The sequence below is a fragment of the Staurois parvus genome, unplaced genomic scaffold (assembly GCF_062004578.1).
Source record: "Staurois parvus isolate SC_StPar_1 unplaced genomic scaffold, SC_StPar_1.0 ptg000256l, whole genome shotgun sequence".
Lineage (NCBI taxonomy): Eukaryota > Metazoa > Chordata > Amphibia > Anura > Ranidae > Staurois > Staurois parvus.
Genome location: NW_028318052.1, coordinates 426,189 through 447,725, shown reverse-complemented (window position 1 = coordinate 447,725; position 21,537 = coordinate 426,189). Strand labels below are relative to the sequence as shown.

The 21,537-nt window shown below is 42.3% G+C and overlaps 1 protein-coding gene across 1 annotated transcript in view; it reads right to left on the bottom strand.

Moving 5' to 3' along the window:
* Positions 1 to 21,537, bottom strand: part of PTPRS (protein tyrosine phosphatase receptor type S) — a 531,027-nt gene that overhangs the window by 406,343 nt on the left and 103,147 nt on the right. Inside the window, exons 2-3 of the mRNA XM_089681016.1 lie at positions 20,969 to 21,106; positions 3,345 to 3,490 (exon numbers count right to left, since the gene is read on the bottom strand). Coding sequence (XP_089537142.1) covers positions 3,345 to 3,490; positions 20,969 to 21,038 — 216 coding nt within the window. The 5' untranslated portion in view covers positions 21,039 to 21,106. The remainder of the gene's footprint in view (positions 1 to 3,344; positions 3,491 to 20,968; positions 21,107 to 21,537) is intronic.

The following is a 21,537-nucleotide window of genomic DNA, read 5'->3' as shown; positions in this document are numbered from 1 at the left end:
GAAGAAGACTACTGGGACTCTGTACTAAGGAGTGATGAGACCAAGATAAGTGTTTTGGAACTGATAGCTTCAAAACTGTATGGCGTCGCAAAGGTGAGGAGTACAAAGAAAAATGCACAGTGCCTACAGTGAAACATGGTGATAGCAGTGTCCTTCTGTGGGGCTGCATGAGTGCTGCTGGTGTCAGGGAGCTGAATTTCATTGATGGTGTCATGAATTTACAGATGTAGCATTCTATATTGACAGAGAAGATGCTATCCTCATTCCGTGCTCTTTAGTCGGCGTGCACTTTTCCAACATGACAATGATCCAAAACACACATCGAAGGCCACTGTTGTATTTCTGAAGAACAAGGCAAAAGTGATTCAGTGGCCAAGTATGTCTCCTGATCTGAATACAGTCGAGCACTTATGGGGAATTCTGAAGAGACAAGTTGAGCATCACTCTTCATCTAGCATCCAAGCTCTAAAAGAGGTCGTTCTTGAAGGTTGGAAAAAGATAGAAGTTGCAATATGTTGCCAACTTGTTCATTCCATGCCTAGAAGACTTAGTGCTGTCCATATAAATTATGGAGGTCATACAAAATTTATAAGTTATATTATTAACTTTACATTCATGTAATGAGCTAAACAAATGTTCTATAAAACTCAGTATTGTCAACATTTTCGAAATTGTTCTTGTGTTCAGTGGCATATTGATTAAAATCTTACTTTTTAAAAAGGGGTGTACTCATTTATGCTGAGCACTGTATATAAATTGATGCGTGTAAAAACATGTGGAGTGTATGACACATGTAAATATAATGCTAGTAAGAGGCTCTGCCATGTCTGAAGCACGGTAAATGGCTGCTGGAATGCAAGCCTGGGTTTACAGCAGACTGTAAGTGCGTGAAAACCATACTTTGGGTCACTAAACAGGAACAAGAAGTGACACACCGGGAGATCACTAATGGCTACTAGTAAGGATGATCCCCTGTGCGGTACACACAAAGTAGGGTACAGAATATAGGGCAAGCATCTCCACAAAGAGTACGCAGCAACCTGGGTGCAGACTGTCCTGTAGCAAAGCCCTCATTGCAAAAAGGCAGGAGTAAGTACTTGAGTACCTTATAAGGGTTGTAGGTGGAAGTGGCAGTAAAGTGTGCAACTAGTGGTGTAATGTAACAGCTGCTAATCCACCTGAGACTATGCTCTGAGTGGTTGAGTTTTCGCACCAATTTAGAACGGTTTACATTGTAAAGTTGTAAAGGTCTGAGATACAAGGTAACCCTGTCTTACTTGTCTACGACGCTGGGCCCTATATAGAGTTCAGGATTCGCCAATCACTGTGGACATACACCTGAAAGGGTCTTCATTCCATAGGAATGGACCACGGTTTTGTGCAGGATCCAGTGCCCAAAGCAACATTGCAGAATGACCCCTTGGCACAGGGACCAGGAACAGCTCCCAAAACTTTATCAAGGTTGCACCAGTCTGGATGCACTGCTTCTACTGTGACATTAGAAGACAGTGAAGAGCTGATTTAAGAGTTAATTAAATCCAGATCAAATAATAAACTAGTTAAGCTAAGAGTGATTTCTCTGTAAGGGAGTGGAGGCCCCTCACTGTAGAACACTAGCAAAAAACTGAGGGCTCACAAAGTGGAGTAGGGTTATAAGGAAGGCGCCCAGGAAGTGTGTCCTCAAAAGGTTTGCCAGTGTCCAATCACCTGAAGGTATAACATATACAAATTAAACTCCGCGCAATCAAAATCCTACAGACCAAATCAAGTCATGTGACTACATAAATAACTTCATACAAATGCTTTTCATCTGCATAAAAATTAAATGCATGTGACTTGAAAAACGAATCTACAGTATATGTATGTCATCATTAGATATAAAGAGCCAAATCCAAACACCTACTACTTTACAAATATAAACATCCACATCTGTGCAGTTCCGCTTTAAGGACTGCTCCCCCGCTCCCCATTAAGGATTGGCACCTTTGGGGGGGGGAGGGTACCCGAATTTGACAGGTACCCGCTCCCACTTCAGGTCCGATCGTCTAGGCGATCGGAAGCAGAAGGTGTCCTCCCTCCCTGTAGTCTTTTGGGACACGTGACAGGTCCTAGAAGACTACAGGGCCATTCATGAAGCACAGCGCTACTCGCGCATGTGCAGTGGGTACCGGGCTGTGAAACCGCAAGCTATCACAGCCGGGTGCCCACACTGAAGATGCCAGCCTCCTAGAATACAGGACGGCCAGTGAAACGGGCTGCGGGGGACGCACAGCAGGACCGAGGGAAAAGTAAGTGGCTGTTTTTTAAAAGCCAGCAGCTACAGTTTTTGTAGCTGCTGACTTATTTTTTGGCATAATAAATATATATTAAAAAAGTTGTGGATGAAAAATATTTGTATGGCATTTTTATCTAGTCACATGATTTTATTCGGTCTTTGGGATTACATATGTTTTGATTGTGCTGAGTTTAATTTGTATATATTTCTTTGGTGTGGGAAAACATGACAACAGCTGCAGCCATCGATATTTTTGGATTTTGTCTCACAATTTTAGAGGTAGTGCAGGAGTTTTTATATCATTCACACCTGAGGGCCTATAACCCAGGGTCTATGAATACTCTGCCTGTGTCCTGTACTCAATGATTAGGATACATTTTTTTTTTGGTGGGTCAACAGCTAAGATTTTTGTGCATGAAAATCTTCCCTGGCTTGCTATGACACTGTGATCCTGGTAAAGACTAAACATTCCATAGGCACTGTATTTTAGGTAAGCCCACACTAATGAAGAGTGGAATATTACTTTTTCTACTTTTTTATAACCAACAAGTGGAAATAGCAGATTTGTTTTTTTTGTTTTTTTAGGTACCACAATAACAGCCAATAGCATGTATATAAAAATCAGCTTTTTATTATCACACCTAAAAATACATATATAACAAGCATAATTAAAAAAATATATTTTTACACTTAGTCCTCGAGCAGACCAATGACCAAGTTTAATCCATGGGGTTGGTCCACCACCCCTTAGGGTACTCTTAGGTTTTCTTGGGTTTGCACCCAAAAAAAAAATACATTTACTACGAAGGTGTTGAAATATTTTTAGTGCTTATAAGTAACAGGGCATAAAATGTTACTCAGTCCTCAAATGTATCTTCTTGTATTTTAGCATTTATATATTTGTCTTTAACACTTTTTTGTGTTGAAGTGTGACTTAAAATGTCAACTTGATAAAGTTACATGATTTAGAGACATTTCCAAAATGCTTAATGTAAAGAAATTCAGGGAACAAAAAACTGTTTTGTAAATTAGTAATGTAATGTAAAGTAAGTAGACATGGTATTTTTACCTCAAAACGTTGGGAGTTCACTTTCTTGCCTCGTTTGTTCCACGTGACTCGAGGCTTTGGATCACCTGTAGCCTGACATACAAAAGAAGCCACACCCCCCGAAACACCAATTTCATCTGTGGGCTTTTTGATGAATTCTGGGGAACCTTAAAAAAAATACATACATATATATATATATATTTATACTATTATCAAAAACATCACAAATACATTCAAAAAGACTTAACATGTATATAACCTCTATATATTGCAAGGCATTAGCTAAGAAGTTCATTTAAAGTCAATATGTCCATGTTAACAGAGCTGACGTAAAGGCACCAACCTGCATTTGGACTGACACCCAACAGTCATTAGTAAAGGTTAGCAGTGAGCAAAGCAACTGTTTTTTGCCTGTTTTCATGTATTCATATATACTGTATGTTGTACATGAGTGTACCATTTACAGCAGCAAGGATCCTGCAGGTTGATTGGCCAAGTTAAGATTGCCTTCATATGCATAGTTGACCCTTAGAATGAACTCCTACACACTGCTATCTGTCCTCTTGGAAACACCTTACCAATTCTTAGATGTAATGTCTGCATTAGTTTTCTTTTTTAGGCTCTCTTTCCTCTATTTTCATCTGGTGATCTGGCCGGTAAACCTGTTCTTTTTTTTCAAAGAACAAGCTTTCCTCCAGATGTGTGATGAGACAAATCATTTAACACTGACAGGGGTGCTTACAATGGTCAGCTTTTATATATTTCCAAAAGGAAAAAAACCTGTTTGCTGTAATTGCTTTTATTAGCTGGAATTTTGCTTCAACCTGTTATTGTATCTAAGTCTGCTAGTACATTTAACACTACCATTTCCCACAGACTAATGCAGGCCATAGACGGGGAGAAAAACGGCCGATTTTTCTTTTAAAAAACAAAAAATCGGTCGTTCAAGCGGCCGACGTTACCACCAATGGTGAAAAAAATCGGCCGATTTTCATCCCGTCTACAGCCGGCAAAAAGTGTCCCTGCAGAGAGCTCTGCTATTTCTTTGACAGTTCCTTGACATTTACAGAGGTTGCAACAATGTATCTATTTGTATCCATTTAGGATACAGATGTTTTTATTCTGAAACAAATAGATACATTGTTGCAACCGCTATAAATGTCAAGGAACTGTCAAAGAAATAGCAGAGCTCTCTGCAGGGACACTTTTTGCCGGACTGGAATTCCTCTTATTTTTCATCCTTCTTCTTCTCCTTCTTCATCATCATCCTCTTCTTCTTCTTCATCATCATCATCCTCTTCTTCTTCATCATCATCATCCTCTTCTTCTTCTTCTTCATCATCCTCTTCTTCTTCTTCATCATCATACTCATCTTCTTCTTCATCATCATCCTCCTCTTCTTCTTTTTCTTCATCATCCTCTTCTTCTTCATCATCATCATCATCATCATCCTCTTCATCATCATCATCCTCTTCTTCATCATCATCCTCCTCTTCTTCTTCTTCTTCTACTTCTTCTTCATCATCATCCTCTTCTTCTTCATCCTCTTCTTCTACTTCCTCTTCTTCATCATGATCCTCTTCTTCTTCTACTTCTCTTCCTCTTCTTCATCATCATCCTCTTTTTCTTCATCATCATCCTCTTCTTCTTCATCATCCTCTTCTTCTTCTTCATCATCCTCTTCTTCTTCATCATCATCCTCCTCTTCTTCTTCTTCTTCATCATCATCATCCTCTTCTTCTTCTTCATCATCATCATCCTCTTCTTCTACTACTTCTTCATCATCATCCTCTTCTTCTTCTACTTCTTCATCATCATCCTCTTCTTCTTCTACTTCTTCATCATCATCATCCTCTTCTTCTTCATCCTCTTCTTCTACTTCCTCTTCTTCATCATGATCCTCTTCTTCTTCTACTTCTCTTCCTCTTCTTCATCATCATCCTCTTCTTCTTCATCATCATCCTCTTCTTCTTCATCATCCTCTTCTTCTTCTTCATCATCCTCTTCTTCTTCATCATCATCCTCCTCTTCTTCTTCTTCTTCATCATCATCATCCTCTTCTTCTTCTTCATCATCATCATCCTCTTCTTCTACTACTTCTTCATCATCATCCTCTTCTTCTTCTACTTCTTCATCATCATCCTCTTCTTCTTCTACTTCTTCATCATCATCATCCTCTTCTTCTTCTTCATCACCCTCTTCTTCATCATCATCATCCTCTTCTTCTTCATCATCATCATCCTCTTCTTCATCATCATCATCATCATCCTCTTCTTCTTCATCGTCATCCTCTTCTTCATCATCATCTTCATCCTCTTCTTCTTCCTCTTCTTTTTGTCTTCCTCTTGCAGGTCACTGCTCATGCTCAGATTTTTTATCGGTAAAAAATCGGCCGATTTGCCCATTATTGCCGCGAAAATCGGCCGATCGGCAAAATCGGCCGATTTTTTTTCCAACTTCACCGATAAAAAAAAACACGGCCAAAATACCGAAAAACGGCCGAACAAATAGCCCACTAACGATCCGAAAATCGGCCGATTTTATTTTCGGCCGAAAAATCGGCCGATTTTCGACCCATCTATGGCCTGCATTACAGTGCTGCTCTCTGCTGTGCCCCCTGTGCTCATTAATCTAGGGTGGGGGCCCTCTAATACAGGTGGTATGTTACTGGCTTGATTACCAGGTGAAAACAGAGGGAAAAGGCCTAAAAAAAAACCCAAATGCAACCACTACATCTATTGATTTGTAAGCTGCAATATATTTGGGTTTCAAACTGCTTTACCTACATTAAAAGCATCATATTACACCTCCTTCCCTTCCAGGCCATTTTCCAGTTTCCAGGGTTGTGATAGACAGCTAATTACTCTTATTAGACAGATAGAGTTTTCTATTGGTGGTATTTAATAAACACAAGATTTTAATTATTTCTTACTATATGAAAGCATATGTGTCAACATGAGTTTGTGAAGTAGTTAATTGTTAGGACGTGCGTTATGCACATGCTGCTGTACAGTGTGTATGTTGTTATACATTGTTAAAACTCATTGCAGTACTTGTTCTTTTTTTAAAATCTTTATTTAAAATAACACTTCATGTAACTCTATGAGTGGAAGAGATCAATATTCCCCTAATATAAGTTTTGTGTGTCTCCCAGACTGTTGCCGCAGATACGTCATTGGTCTCATTAAACTCAAAGAATTGTTGATTTCCAGCTTCAACCTTTTCTCTACTTTGGGGTCCTGTATAAGCGTTTCATTTAATCTCCAAGAGGGGGGGAGCCCCAACATGGAGCCGTAAGCAGCATGGCTTAGGAGCACCGGACGCCAGCCTGCTAGTATGTGTAAGCCCTAGGTTGAAGAAACCTTGCCTGGACCTGGAGTGGAGCGTGCCTGAGGGTGATCGGTGGACCAGAGCCTTGGTACAACGGAGGTGTGGGAGCGGTGTGTCCGGCTGGTCCCCGGTACTCTGTGAAGCCGGCGGGGGACTGGCGGTGAGTGAGGGCAGAAGGACGGAGAAAGGTGGGGACTTCAAGACTTCGGAGGGACCCGTAGGTGTTCGGGGACTGCCTGAGCGGTGGAAGCACTACAACCTGGAAGCACCCGGGAATAAGCAGCAGCAGGACCGGAGCTCAGTGTCCCCCTGGACGCAAATAACCCATAGAGCCCCACTATCCCCCTCACAGACCCACACCGTGCACCCATAATAGCTTCTCCAAAGCCCACTGTGGGAGAGAACAACAGTGGCCCCAAGACCCAGGATCTGAAGGGGACCCTGCTAGCATTGAAGTGCAGATAACATCGGGGACCTTAGAGTGGAGGAGACAGCAACACAGGAGCAGGTCGAAGAGGAGGGTGAGTTGCAGCAAGACTATGTAAAATATGTTTATGAACTGTCACTTTTCTACAACATACCAATATACTAAGTGTTTGCTGTCTGAAGAAGAGACAATAAAACAGAGGGGTCCAGTGGGGTCATCCATCATTTCACTATTCTGTATTAAAGTTTATGCAGTACTGTTTCCTTAAGGCGCAAAAGAGACTATCTAGCGATTTGTTGTGCGGGAAAGGTAAAGAGGACTATACGGGCTGCAGTGTGTTTTCACCTTTAGGTAAAGAGGTAAATAAAAGGTAAAGTTCTAAGAAAAAATTAGAAGCAGACCAACTAAAGGGGGTGGCTCTAAAACCCCCAATCAAGTGCGAATTCTTCAGCGATAAAAAAAAAAGTGCCCGTACAAGAAAAAAAAATGCCCAGCGTCGCAAACCCAAGAGAATTACCGTGAAAGACCCATTAATCTTGATGGAGACCAATCTAGACTGTCATTTGGTAATTTGGAAGAGAACCAAGATAAAGAAAGTCCAAGTATGGAAAGTACAGGAGAAAAAAGAAAGGTGGAACAGGAAGGGTTTTTAGCTCAACCACTCTTAAAAAATGATCTGATAGAAATGTTTGCAAAATTGGAGATGGTTGTGAAAAAGGAGATCGGGACTCTCCATAGTGACCTGGGTCATATAGTAACTCGATTGGAAGAAATAAAGAGAAAAACAAGAGGAATATGCACAACAAATTAAGAACTTAGAAGTGAAAGCAGAGGAGAGGTGGATAGAACAGAGAGAGTTACTATTTAAAAGTGGAGGACCAAAAGAACTGCAACAGAAGGAACAACTTACGGATCAGAGGTTTACCAAAAGAAAGAGGGCAGGAAGAGGACTTATTGGGGAAAATGAGAAAAAATCTGTAACCCAATAATGGGAAGACCGAAGATGGATCATTTCAAAATGAACAAAGTGTATAGAGTTAGATGGCCAAAGGGAATTCCAGTAGAAAGTCCCAGAGATGTGATTGCTAGATTCCAGGACATAGGAGACAGAGATCGGATATGGAAAGGGTTGCGGGACCTCATTGAAATAAGATATGAAGAAACAGTCATACAAATCTTTGCCGATATTTCCCCAGAGACAATGGCGAGGAGGAAATCCTTAAAACCATTGTTAAACCATATGAGAGAGAAAAAAGTTTGATACAACTGGGGTTTCCCAGCCTGCTTAGTCGGGTGGAAAGAAGGAAGATCAGCAAGGCTGAGATTCCCAGAAGAATATAATGACTTTTGTGAAAAATTAGATATACAGAGAGTGAATATTGAGGGATGGTCAGAAGGGGCTAGGGAGAAGGAAGGACAGGGCCCAGGAAGGTGGCAACAGATACCTAGGAAGAAGAATTAGGGGGACGCGGCGCTGAGGGGGCTAGGGGAGAGAGTAGAGGGGTTTGTTTTTACCCTCCTTTTTTTTTCTTCTCTCCCTTGGCCTCACTGGGCCTCCCCAGGGTCCCGGTGTTTCTCATTGGTCTTCACCCCCCGAGTTGGATTAACGGGGGGGAGGGGGGGGGACATTGTTGACAGAGCAGGTTGGAGGACCTGGAGGCTTAGCATATGGCTGCCTTCAAACTAGGAATGTCATCAGTCTAGGTGAAGGGGAGGTGGTCATGTTTCGAGTTTCACCCTAAACTAGGAATCGTTAGTAGGGATTTCCCTCGTCAGTTTCCAAGGCTTAATGTAGGCCAGGAGGGGAAAAGGTGGGAGGCGGGTTGGAGGGAGGGAAGGATGGGTGGGAGGGAATGGGATAGGGAGGGGGAAGAAGTTCCACATTATAAACTGTCTGTATCTCTTATCCTGTGAGGAAAGTTAGTAGGACAAAACAACTATAATAGAAATGAGTTTGATTTAGTTTATGACCTATAACGTGAAAGGGTTAAACTCCCCCAAAAAAGTCACAAGATACCCAGGGAAGTTCAGCAATATTCAATAGATGTAATATTCCTTCAAGAAACCCATTTAACTCGAAATACATCAAGTATCATCAAATGTGGTACTATGCTGATTCATCAGTAAATGGGGCCAAAGGAGTATCAATTGGGTTTTCAAAAACCGTTAACCGTTCTGTCCTCCCTGGAGGACAGAAAGGAAGACCCTGAGGGTCGGTTTCTGTTTATCAGTGGAAAGTTACAAGGAAAGGAATACACATTGGCTAATATTTATTGTCCAAATAAAAATCCAGCCAAGTTCTTAGAGGGCGTGCTAAGGAAACATGCTGAATTTAAAAAGGGGTATTTGGTCGTGGCGGAGGACTTTAATTTGTGTTTAGATCCTCAGTGGGATGCGTCATCATGTACAACGAGAGAAGAGGACAGGAAATTGAAATCATTAAAGAAGTTATTATATAAACATCATTTGGCAGATGTATGGAGAGTAAATCATCCAAGAGAAAGAGATTACACCTTCTTCTCTCATGTGTATGGTTCGTATTCAAGACTCGATTATATAATGATAGAGCATAGACAGTTGGAGACATTCATAGGCTCCAACATAGAGGTTATGTCTATCTCTGACCATTCTCCTGTTACGATAAAGTTACAAGTAGGTGGAGGTAAAGATAAATTACCATCTTTAACCGCTTACCTACCAGGTTTACTTTTTTAATTGTGGAAATCCACCATTTTTGCTAGAATAGTACTTTAAAATACCCAAACATATTTTCTGAAAGCAAATGCCTTGTGTAATGTATGTAAAAATACTGGCAAACAAAATTATTTTATATCGCAAATTATTTACGCAATTGTTTATCCAACAAGACGCCCAACAACAAAGGGGTTTACAGACAGAATGCAGCTGCTCCCCAGCCTGAAAGACTGGCATCTGTTTTCATTTTCCATTTCTTTCCAAGGAAGAAAAGACTTCCCCATTGGTATGGACAGGCTAGAGATCCATTAAGCTAAGAAATGCTTTGCTTCGCTGGACAAGAGCATTGGTAGGTCAATAAAAGGTAGAAGGAGAAGCTTGTTTGAGGTTGAATGGAACATCCACAAAGAAGGCTACCATGAAGCCCAAAACTTTCATGGAAACCTCACAGAGGCATATCATTGACCTCAATTCCTGAATCTGAGCTCTGGTAAAGAGCTTTTTTTTTTCTTTAGAAGGAAAACCTTTGCTTGCAATGTGTCCATGATCAGATCCAAGTATTCCTGGCAAAGAAAAGACTGGAGAGCAGGTTTTTGAGCTTGATCACCCAGCTGAAAGTCTGGATCAACTGAATTGTTCTGCGGACATTTGCAGAAACCTGGAAGGGAATTTAGTGCTTCATAAGAAATTATTACTATACAGGATTTATATAGTGCTAACAGTTTTCACAGCGCTTTACAATATAAAATGAGAGAATATAGCAAAAATAACAAGAGATTTAGGAGGGTCCTGCTCCTGGGAGCTTGCAATCTAATAGGGAGGAGCTGATGGATCAAAAGGTAAAAACTGTAAGGGATGAACTGACGGGAGAGATCAAGGATTTGGTTATTAGCTGAAGGCAGGATAGGCTTCCCTGAAGAAATGAGTTTTCATGGATTGCCTAAAAGTGGACAGAGTAAAAGATAGGCAGACAGATTGAGGTAGGGAGTTGCAGAGGATGGAATAGGCTCTGGATAAGTCCTGGAGACGAGCGTGGGAGGAGGAGACAAGTGAGCTAGAGAGCAGGGGGTCTTGGGAGGAGCGGAGAGGACAAGTTTGGGATACCTGGAGACAATACTGGTAATGTAACTCAGGGCAGAGTTGTAAATGGGTTTGTATGTTATTGTTAATGTTTTGAATTTTATTCATTGCACAATGGGAAGCCAGTGGAGAGATTGACAGAGAGGAGTGGCGGACACTGAACGGTTGGTTAGGAGGATGAGTCTGTCAGCAGCATTCATGATAGACTGAAGAGAGGATAGCCTACTTAGAGGTAGGCCAATGAGAAGAAAGTTACAATAGTTAGGGTGAGAGATAACACATGAGTAAATAAGTAGCTTAGTGGTTTCAATGGTTAAAAAGAGGCATAGTTTGGAGATGTTACAGAGGTGAAGTCTTCAAGATTTGGACAGTGATTGGATTTGCGGCTGAAAGGACAGGTCCGAGTCCAAGTCCAGGATTACAACTAGTACCCTGGCATGAGGGGAGAGACTGATGGTTGTTTAGCAATCGTACGTACAGAGATGGACGCAGTCATCCATCTTGCTCAAGACCCTCCATCTTGTATCTCTCTCTCCCTCCAATCCCCCTCCTCAGGAATGTGGTCTGTGTGTGTATGCTGAGTTCAAAAGGCATCAGGCCCCAGCTGGACAGCTTCATGGTTATAAACCCAAATTAGCTGGTGCCCCGGTGTCTGTTAGCTTCTCAATCTGAGATAATCGTAAAACCATAAACCAGTCCTTCACTGGGCTTCAGAGACATTCCAGCTAGCCGTAAAACAGACCTCACATTTAAAACCCACTTTTCCATATAATTTTATATCTTAAGGTATGAAATAATTACATAGACATAAAACATATATTCGGATAGCTCAGTTTAATGCGAGTCGTCTGATATCTTACACCCTTAGTGGAAGTCTACAGGAGAGCAGAAAGCCATATAGTTCTAGCTGGAATAGTCAAATATGGCATGTTTGATATCTAGACGTTCAGCAGATGATTCTGCATGTTACATGTACCTAGGGAAGGTTATTGCCCTGGTATAACTTGTGAGGGATTTTGGTTCTAGGCTGAGTCCCCCGTCTACAACACCCCTCCCCAAATGAGGCGATTGGTTCTCTGCTGTAAGGAGACACCCTGCTGAGTTCCTAGAAAAAGGCTGTTATGCTTGGAGCAGTGAGGTGAGTTGAAGAAATCTCCCTTTTAACATCGGAACCAACTTGGGAGAACGGCACCCTTTTGCTCTGAAACTTGATCTGCTTAACCCAGGACTTTTGGCAAGTACTCTACCACTCTAAAACTTCTGTTATCTATTTGCTGAGTTATTGCTCTCTGTATTTATATATATATATATATATATATATATATATATATATACACATACATATACATTTATTGGCTACATCTTTTTCTATAAATATTGTTATTGCACCCTTTTGACCTTTTAAGTAATAAATCCTATTATCTGAAAAGTGTTGAACTGTTTCTAAAGCTCTTTAATGCAAACTAAGAATCCCTGTCTCTGAAGAGCGCTACTGTGTGTTGTAAACCTCTATATACCTCTGCCTGTGGTGACAGTGGTATACAGACGATTATTCAAACATCATAGTGGTATTGCTAATATAGGCGAGTTTCCTCCTTTTCTCTACAAAAATGCGGTGGTGGCAGTGTGAAGGGTTAATTGTGTAATTAACCTGACCCAGTAACAATTGCTCTCAGGCTGCAGGTACATAGATTGTGGTCCATTAGCTGGAAAATCTTTGTGCAGGGTGCAGCTGAGCGTGGCATTGTTACGCACGTGATAGCGCGGTTTCAGATTGGCTAGTCCTTCGGTCACAAGTTGGTGAGAAGGGCTGGGTGTCTGACGCCGAGATTGTCACAGGTTGTATCATTGATCTTGATGGAAAAGTCAGGGGAGGGGGCATGGGCTCAGTTTTAGAAAGATTGAGTTTAAGGAAGTGGTGAGACATCCATGCTGATATGTCATTTAATAAGTTAGTAATGCAAGAGGAGACCGAATGAGTCTTAGGAGAGGTGAGGAGTAGAAAGGTAGATTTGTGTGTCATCGGCATAGAGATCAAACTGGAAGCCATGGGAGTTTATCAAGTGACCAAGGGAGAAGCTGTAGATGGAGAAGAGGAGAGGTCTGAGGACAGAACCTTGGGGAAAAGAAAGCTACAGAAAGAAGAAGTGGAGACTAGAAGACAGAGTTATAGTTAACATTGTGCTGGGCTCCTGCTACTTAACGAACAGCTCTTTTCTTTTAGTGCTCAGAAGCTGCTCAGATGTCAGTTAATTACCAGTTACCTACAGCCAACCCTTTCTTCCTTACCTTTGCGTGGTCTATGATCTCCAGTGTGTTCCTGTGTACAACTCGGTCTGACTGACTTCTCTTCCGATTCCTATTCCTAATTTTTTGGCTCGAGTTTTGGTTTCCTTACTCTGGCTCGTCTGATAACCCGCTCTGGCATCCAAACCCTGGCTTTTGTTTTGACTACAATCCTGATCTATGTTATATTTGCAATTTCATTAAAGGTGTGAAGCATTCAGGAACCTGCATTCACTATATCTGGTCTCCCACAGTACAGAGAACATGGAAATGTAATTATTTTAGTATATATAAACTGCTAAATACCTTTTTTCATCAGCAGTTAGACCAGTCTTGTGACTTCTATCAGTGTCCAGCAGAGCATTGGTTACAGCTTGTAGGAGGAGTTTTCTTTCTCCTGTAGGAGGATGCAGGATGCCTGACCTCTGTCTGGAGAGTGTTGACTGGCCCTGTGCACTCTCCCAAAGAAAAAAAAAAAAAACTATCTAGCAATACACACCAAACTGTGCATGAGCAGCTTGCCCCCGAGTCTCTGTTCTATCAGGAGATTTTTATGAGACACTGGAAGAAGGGGAGGATCAGAGAAGACAGGATCAAACATCCTTTTTACACAATCTGGAGGCATAACCCCTTAGGTTTCACAGTGAGTATAACAAGCATGCTTTACTGCATATACAGACAGATTTTACTGTTGTGGGTTTAGTAACACTTTAAGTTGTTCAAGCTGGTGGGGTCCAGTGATGGCTTTTTAAGTATGTGGGTGATCAGCGCATGTTTTAGAGCAGAGGGGAAGGTGCCAATAGAGAGGGAAAGATTGAAGATGTGAGCTAGGAAGCATAGGATGGAAGAGCAGGGTGACTGTAGTAGTTTTGTGATACAAGGTCCAGCGGACAGGTGGTAAGTCGGGCTTCTGAGAAAACTTTAGTAACTTCTTCGGTAGCAGCAAGATCAAAAGAGTAAACTGCTGAGGATGGTTTTGTACTGGGTATGTTAACTGGGATAGAGATCTGTGCAGTGGATGTGCCCCCACAAATTGCATCAATCTTGTGTTTAAAGTGATTTGCAATATTGGAAGCAGTGAAAACGTTGCTGGGTAGAGGTGAGGGTGGAGAAAGTAGAGAGTTAAAAGTAGAGAAGAGATGAGAAGGACTTGACAACAGAGTATTGGTGAGAGTGACAAAGTAGGCTTGTTTGGCATCATGGATGGAGGAATTGTATTTTAAGAAGGCAGATTTATATAGGGGGAATGCCTGCTGGGATTTGGTTTTACGCCACAATCAATCCAGTGCACAGCTATGTCTTTTAAGATTTCTTGTATCCTCAGTCTGCCAAGGTTGTAATGGTCGGGGCATGATACTTCATGTACTGTGAGGAGCAAGCGAGTCCAGTGTGGATGAGAGTGACAGTCAGAAGTGACCAGGTCATTGCAGGACAGAGGAGAGACTTTTGTCATAGAGGTGGTCAGCTGCAGAGTAAAAAAGAGAAGGATTAAAGTGGCAAAAGTTTCTAATAGTAATTGTTTGCAGAGATAGGCGGTCGAAGACACTGGCACTTTTTGCTGGCTGACAGCTAAAGAGTGGTAAATTTGAGTGGAGAGTGAAAAACAGTTTTACGTTTGACAGCTCGTGATTGCTGGCGCTTGTAGTTGTTATTTTTTTCTTTGGGTCTTGCTAAAAGCTTTTACTTTTTTAAATCACTTTTTATGTCACTTTTTAAATAGAATTTTTTTTCTCATCCTTTCCTTCCTTCAGTGTGCTAATTAAGGGGAGGGGTTAATTGGTCACACGTGCTACAGGTAGTATATAACTTTCTGTAGAGCTCACTCTGAGCTTGCCTGTATTTTGCTTGCTGGACCTTTGACAAGCAGAGTGAAAAAACCAGAGTGGAAAACAGGAGATTATAACAGGAGTCTACTAACTTGTGACAACTGATATTTCCTATTAGTAATATTGTAACTGGGAAATGAGTGCTAGTGATGTTGAAGGTTTTGTGCAGTGCACAGTGTGCCGCATGTATGCAACAATGGGGCAACAGCTCCAGGATGGATACCGCTGCGACAGATGTGAGCGGGTTGCCCTTCTGGAAGAGGTCTGGAGGAGCAAGCTGCAACACTGGGCAGAACCGACAACCTTGAAAGGGGTCTTCTGCTCTCTAAGCAGGTACAGTTGTGACCAAAATTATTCAACCCCCAATGCTGTAAAGGGGTTTAGGGACTATAGTGTACATTTGGAATTGTATTCAGAATCAAATCCTACAAGGACGTTGTAACTACCCAAATGCAACTAAAATGACATCAATTGTTTATGTAATACAGTAGTAAATGGTTCTTATGTGGTTTCTTCATTGCCACAATTATTCAACCCCTTAAAGACTACCACTCTGAAGAACAGAGGTTCATACAGGTGCTTTCCATCAGGTATTGAAAACACCTGTGGATGTCACCGAGCAGCAATCAAGCATAATAAGCACCAATTAGGCAGCTTTAAAATGACTGTGATACTCAGCTCCTTCTAGACATTTACTGGTGTGGTTACAAACATGGTGAAGGCAAGAGAATGGTCCAGGAAGACAAGAGAAGAGGTGATTTCTCTTCACAGGAAGGGCAATGGCTATAAGAAGATTGCAAAGATGTTAAACATACCAAGAGACACCTTAGGAAGCATCATTCGCAAATTCAAGGCAAAGGGCACTGTTGAAACGCTACCTGGTCGTGGCAGAAAGAAGATGCTGACTTCGACTGCTGTGCGCTACCTGAAGCGTAGAGTGGAGAGAAGTCCCCGTGTGACTGCTGAGGAACTGAGAAAAGATTTGTCAGATGTGGGTACAGAAGTTTCAGCCCAGACAATAAGACGCACACTGCGTAATGAAGGCCTCCGTGCCAGAACTCCCAGGCGTACCCCCTTGCTGTCTCCAAAGAATAAGAAGAGTCGACTGCAGTATGCCAAAAGCCATGTGGACAAACCACAAAAGTTGTGGGATAGTGTTCTGTGGACTGATGAAACAAAATTAGAACTGTTTGGGCCCATGGATCAACGCTATGTTTGGAGGAGGAAGAACAAGGCCTATGATGAAAAGAACACCTTGCCTACTGTGAAGCATGGTGGAGGGTCAATCATGCTTTGGGGCTGTTTTGCTTCTGCAGGTACAGGGAAGCTTCAGCGTGTGCAAGGTACCATGAATTCTCTTCAGTACCAGGAGATATTGGATGGAAACGTGATGCAGTCCGTCACACACCTGAGGCTTGGGAGACGTTGGACCTTTCAACAGGACAATGATCCCAAGCATACCTCCAAGTCCACTAGAGCATGGTTGCAGAGGAAAGGCTGGAACATTTTGGAGTGGCCATCGCAGTCACCAGACTTAAATCCGATTGAGAACCTCTGGTGGGACTTAAAGAAAGCAGTTGCAGTGCGCAAGCCTAAGAATGTGACTGAACTGGAGGCCTTTGCCCATGAAGAATGGGCGAAGATACCCGTAGATCGCTGCAAGACACTTGTGTCAAGCTATGCTTCACGTTTAAAAGCTGTTATAACTGTAAAAGGATGCTGTACTAAGTACTAAGATTGAATGTCACTTGGGGGTTGAATAAAACTGATAATGCTGTGAGCACAGAAAAGACATTTGTGGTTATTTCATTATAACTGTTATGTTATATTTGTCTGACCTACAAGTGCCTCTTTAATGTAAATGTAAGCAAGATGACTGAATGATCAAAAGCAATGTCAAACTGGCCAAAACACTCAATTTCAGTGGGGGTTGAATAATTTTGGTCACAACTGTAGCTAATGGGATTGATATGCAGGATGGAGGGGCTAATTATTGGGTAGGAAGATGGGTTATTGTAACAAGAGGGAGTGGTAGGGCTCACAGAAAAGGAATGCCAGCTCTGGGTTTGTGCACCCAAACAAATTTGCCAGGTTAGGTGAAGATGTGGGGGTGGCAAGCTCAGGGGTGGCAGCCCTGGATGTCACTGCTATCCCTAATGGCCAGGAGGTCAGACCATCTGGGAGGGGTGGTGAGGGTAGTGCAGGAAGGCCTAGACAGTGAGTGGTAGTAGGGGGTTGTATAAATCAGAAGAACTGATAGAATAATTTGTCGCCAGCATCGCCTCAACCGAATGGTTTGCTGTCTCCCTGGTGCCAGGGTTCGGCATGTGGTGGACCGGGTTGATAAACTACTGGGAGGGGCTGGGCATGACGAAGCTGTCTTAGTCCATGTTGGAACCAATGACAGAATACATGGAAGGTGGAGGCTCCTTTAAGAATCAATTTAAAAGAACTAGGCTGCAAGTTGAAGGGAAGGACCTCCAAGGTGATATTCTCTGAAATATTACCTGTGCCGTGCACAACTCAGAAAGACGGGGAGATTAGAGAACTAAGAGCATGGCTAAAGACCTGGTGTAAGAGGGAAAGATTTGAGTTTCTAGAGCACTGGGCTGAATTTTCATTGGGGTGCAACCTATATGCTAGAGATGGTTTGCACCTAAATGGAAGGGTGTCTGCTGTGCTAGGGGAAGAGGTTTATGGGGAGACTGGAGGAGTATTTAAACTAGGATCAAGGGGGGAGGGAGAATTAGATTATAACAGGGTAGACAGATCAGACAGGGGTCAGTTCTTATTGGTGGGTGGAATGGGAAAAGATGGGGGGAGGGCTATGGCAGATAAGGTTCCCAGGTTGCAAACAACCACTGGAATTGGTACCATTTGTACGACAATAAAAAATATGCAAAATGTGTGTGCACAAAGTGTCAATGAATTAAAGTGTTTGTTCACCAATGCCGGAAGTCTGCCAAGCAAAATAGGTGAGTTAAAAGGTTTGGGGCATGAACAGAACTATGATTTAATTGGTACTGCTGAATCTTGGCTTCATTCTTCACATTACTGGGCCATTAATATTCCTGGCTATGTCCTCTTTCTGAGAGACAGGGTGTCACGGATCCACCACACGCCACGCCCACAGCGACTAGCTAACCGAGGCGCACACATGCGGCCGTGACTTGGGGGTAAGAGGGAATAAAGGGGACTCCACTTTGAATATATAAAACCGTATATAAGATCAGCCGTGATATCCTTCCACAGCCCGCACTACTTTTTGGCCACCACCAGATGGAGACTCCACTCCAATCCAGCTGGTGGACCACACACTGGCAGATACAAATCTTACATACAATCTGGTGCACTGATTAGAGTTGAGGTTTTTAGCAGCCTCTCAGTGAAAGCAGTTGGATCCGCGCTCTCAGCCCCCTCCGGCAAGCCCAAAAGAAGAAGACTGTTGCACCGATTCCGGTTTACTGCGTCTTTGGCTTCCAGGGACTTGACTTTTTTTTTTTTTTTAATGTAAGAGTCCGGTGGTGAGGAGTAGCAATAGCAAGGGATCTGGGCGCCTGTGTTATAGATAATGCCAATTAATCTGCTTGTCAACAACTGGGCTTGAGAATATTATGGGAATGCTTATGTGTATTTATATACTCACCTGCTTTACATTAAAGTATTGTTATGCAACCTTGACAATCGTGATTTTTGATTCTGCAAATATATTTAGAAAGTACATGAAATAGATGTAATGTGTGACACATTAAATTTAAAAACCATAATATTGCTGGAGGTCTCATATAATGCAGCAAAACAGATGCCCATTTGGGTCTTTTGTTGTTATAATAGTCAGGAGCCCTGTGGAATGCCAGAAAGCTTCATGTAATAGTCGTATTGAGGTTCAGATGGAGCGCAGGGAGAGAGCGGAGTTCTGTATGTGAGCTTCCGACTCACTGTGATCAGATACATGCACGCTCTCACCTCTGCCTGTGCCGGCTCTGCTTACTGGCGTGCAGCGCCAAGAAACAGCCTTAAGGCACCAAGATTAGTAGAGAGGCTGTGAAAGCCTATGCAGAGTGACCGGCAGGTGTATTGTGCTTCAGAAGTGTCTGATCCTTGGTGCAGAAGCAGAGCTCAGCAATTGCAGCACCAGCTCCGGCGCCATCTTGGACCCTTCCCCTGGTGCGGCGTTTTTGCAGGACATCAGAGCGGCCCAGAGGGTAACTGCCCTCCTGTCCCCTGGCCCAGTCCACCCCTGGGCTTGGCCCAAACAAAGTATTTACAATAATAGCCGTAGATTAGGCTTTAGCTTGGAAGAGAAAGGAAAGGATGATAGTGAAACATCCCAATATGGACAAGTGGATAAAGTACCTTTCAAACAGAGTGCTTACATAACCAGGGAAGGAGGTTTTGCCCAAAGGACTGTACTCTGCTTTAGACATAAAGGTCTACATTGGGGAGACCATGTAACCGCTCAACAAATAAATGGCCCAACATAGGTGCGCACATTCTACAGGTAAAGATTCAACAGTTTTCCTACACCTTAAAGCTCAAATCCAGGTACAGAAAAAACTAACCCTTGTAGTGTTTTGTTTTTTTTTTTCTTTTTTTGCTGTGTCAAGAGTTGGACTTTAAAGAAAAGTTAACCTATTAGGAAAAATTTAAATGCCCCTATTTTTGCAGGAAAAAAATGTGCATTTATTTTTTTTCCTAAGGAGCCTGGAAAGCATTGCACTCGTGATCACTGGATCAAGGGTGCAATGTCAAGGCTTATGCAGACGAGCCCTGCAGCTTTCAGCCCGTACCTTCATACAGGCTGACTGTTGCAGCTGCAGGGCTTGTGAATGAACTATGAGAGTGCTCATCAGCGACATCACAGTCCATTTAGAACTACAAGCCATTAGCAGCAATGGCTGATGGCAGTTGTAGTTCATGCTTTCACAGGAAACAGTGAATGAATGATGTGGCCATGTGGGCAAAGCCTTGCATGGCCGCACTGCTATTGAATTGTGACAACCGGTGCAGGCAGAAGATCCCACGCCTGCTGTCACAATGAGGGGGTGATAGGTGGAACTGGCTGCCGGAGCTGGAACATGTTGTACGTACCATGTTCCATCCTAACTACGGGTGGAACACCTAAAATGTTCCAAAATGTGAACTTATCCTTTAAGGAAGAGGCACTGTATTTTGGGGGGCAGTGAACAGTAAATTCAAACTGACATCTGCCTTATACAATACAATTCATATCAGAAAAATGAAAGGGTATTTCCACCTTTATGCCAAAAAATTAAAGATGAATACCTCCAGTGCCAACAATCTTCCACCATCCATGTCAGCTGGTGTACCAATCTGTACACAACTCCATAATGCCAGCAGTAATTTGTCAAGTCATGTGATCTTGCTGTCCAATAAGATTCTTTTTACTTCTGGGACAGAAAAGAAGCCCCACGTTGGTAAGCACTATCACATGACTTTGCTGACCAATACACGCTAGACATTGCTCGGCACTTTTAGATTATAAGCTCTAACAAGCAGGGCCCTCTGATTCCTCCTATATTGAATTGTGTTATAACTGTACCTGTCTGCCCTCATATTGTAAAGTGCTGTGCAAACTGTTGGTGTTATATAAATGAAGTATAATAATGTGGGTGGCAGATAAGTGCACTGGGGGTCAGAGGAGTGGGAAGGGTGTTGGGAATTCATCTTTAAATTTTTTCTGTATAACAGCCCTTTCACCCTGAATTGCTTTTGATGTGTTCCCATTGACTTACATGGAAGGTCCTTTTTCATGTGCTTTTGAAAAACCACCAAAGATGTAACATGTAGGACTTTTCAAAGTACAGCACACCTGCAGTGTGAACAGTTACAAAGGGTTAAATGATGAACAGTTTTCATGTACATTTGTCATCCTGGAAATACAATGGTAAAAGCACACCAGTATAAATTACCTAAAAGTAGAATGTTCTATGAAGCTGTAATGGTAGCATTCAGCATACTGTTTCAGTTTATTTACTTACCATCTGCCCTGAGTCCAGAGAAAAGATGGCTAACAAAACACACAAACAGCACCACGCCAGAACCGCTCATGGTCAAACAGCTCGTTACTCCCTGGATCTTGCAACTACTATAGCCTGGGCTCAAACTGGCAGCAGCATCTGTAGGAAAAAAACAAAGTACAAAATGTTGGCTGTTATTTAACTACAAAGTGTAAGGTATTACTTGTAAATGCAGTTTCAAATATGTACGGCCAAGCGAGTGATTCACACACATTACCCACACTACAATTTAGCTGCCCATGTGATCTTTAATGTGTGTGAGAGAGATATAGATATAGAGATATATATATATATATATATATATACATATATATATATTACACACACAGTGGGGATCGAAGGTTCGGGCACCCCAGCTAAAAATTTGTATTAATGTGCATAAAGAAGCCAAGGAAAGATGGAAAAATCTCCAAAAGGCATCAAATTACGGATTGTAGCCAGCCAAGAGTCTTTCAATTCTTGTTTGAGGTATCTTTGCCCATTCTTCCTTACAAAAGTCTTCCAGTTCTTTGAGATTTCTGGGCTGTCTG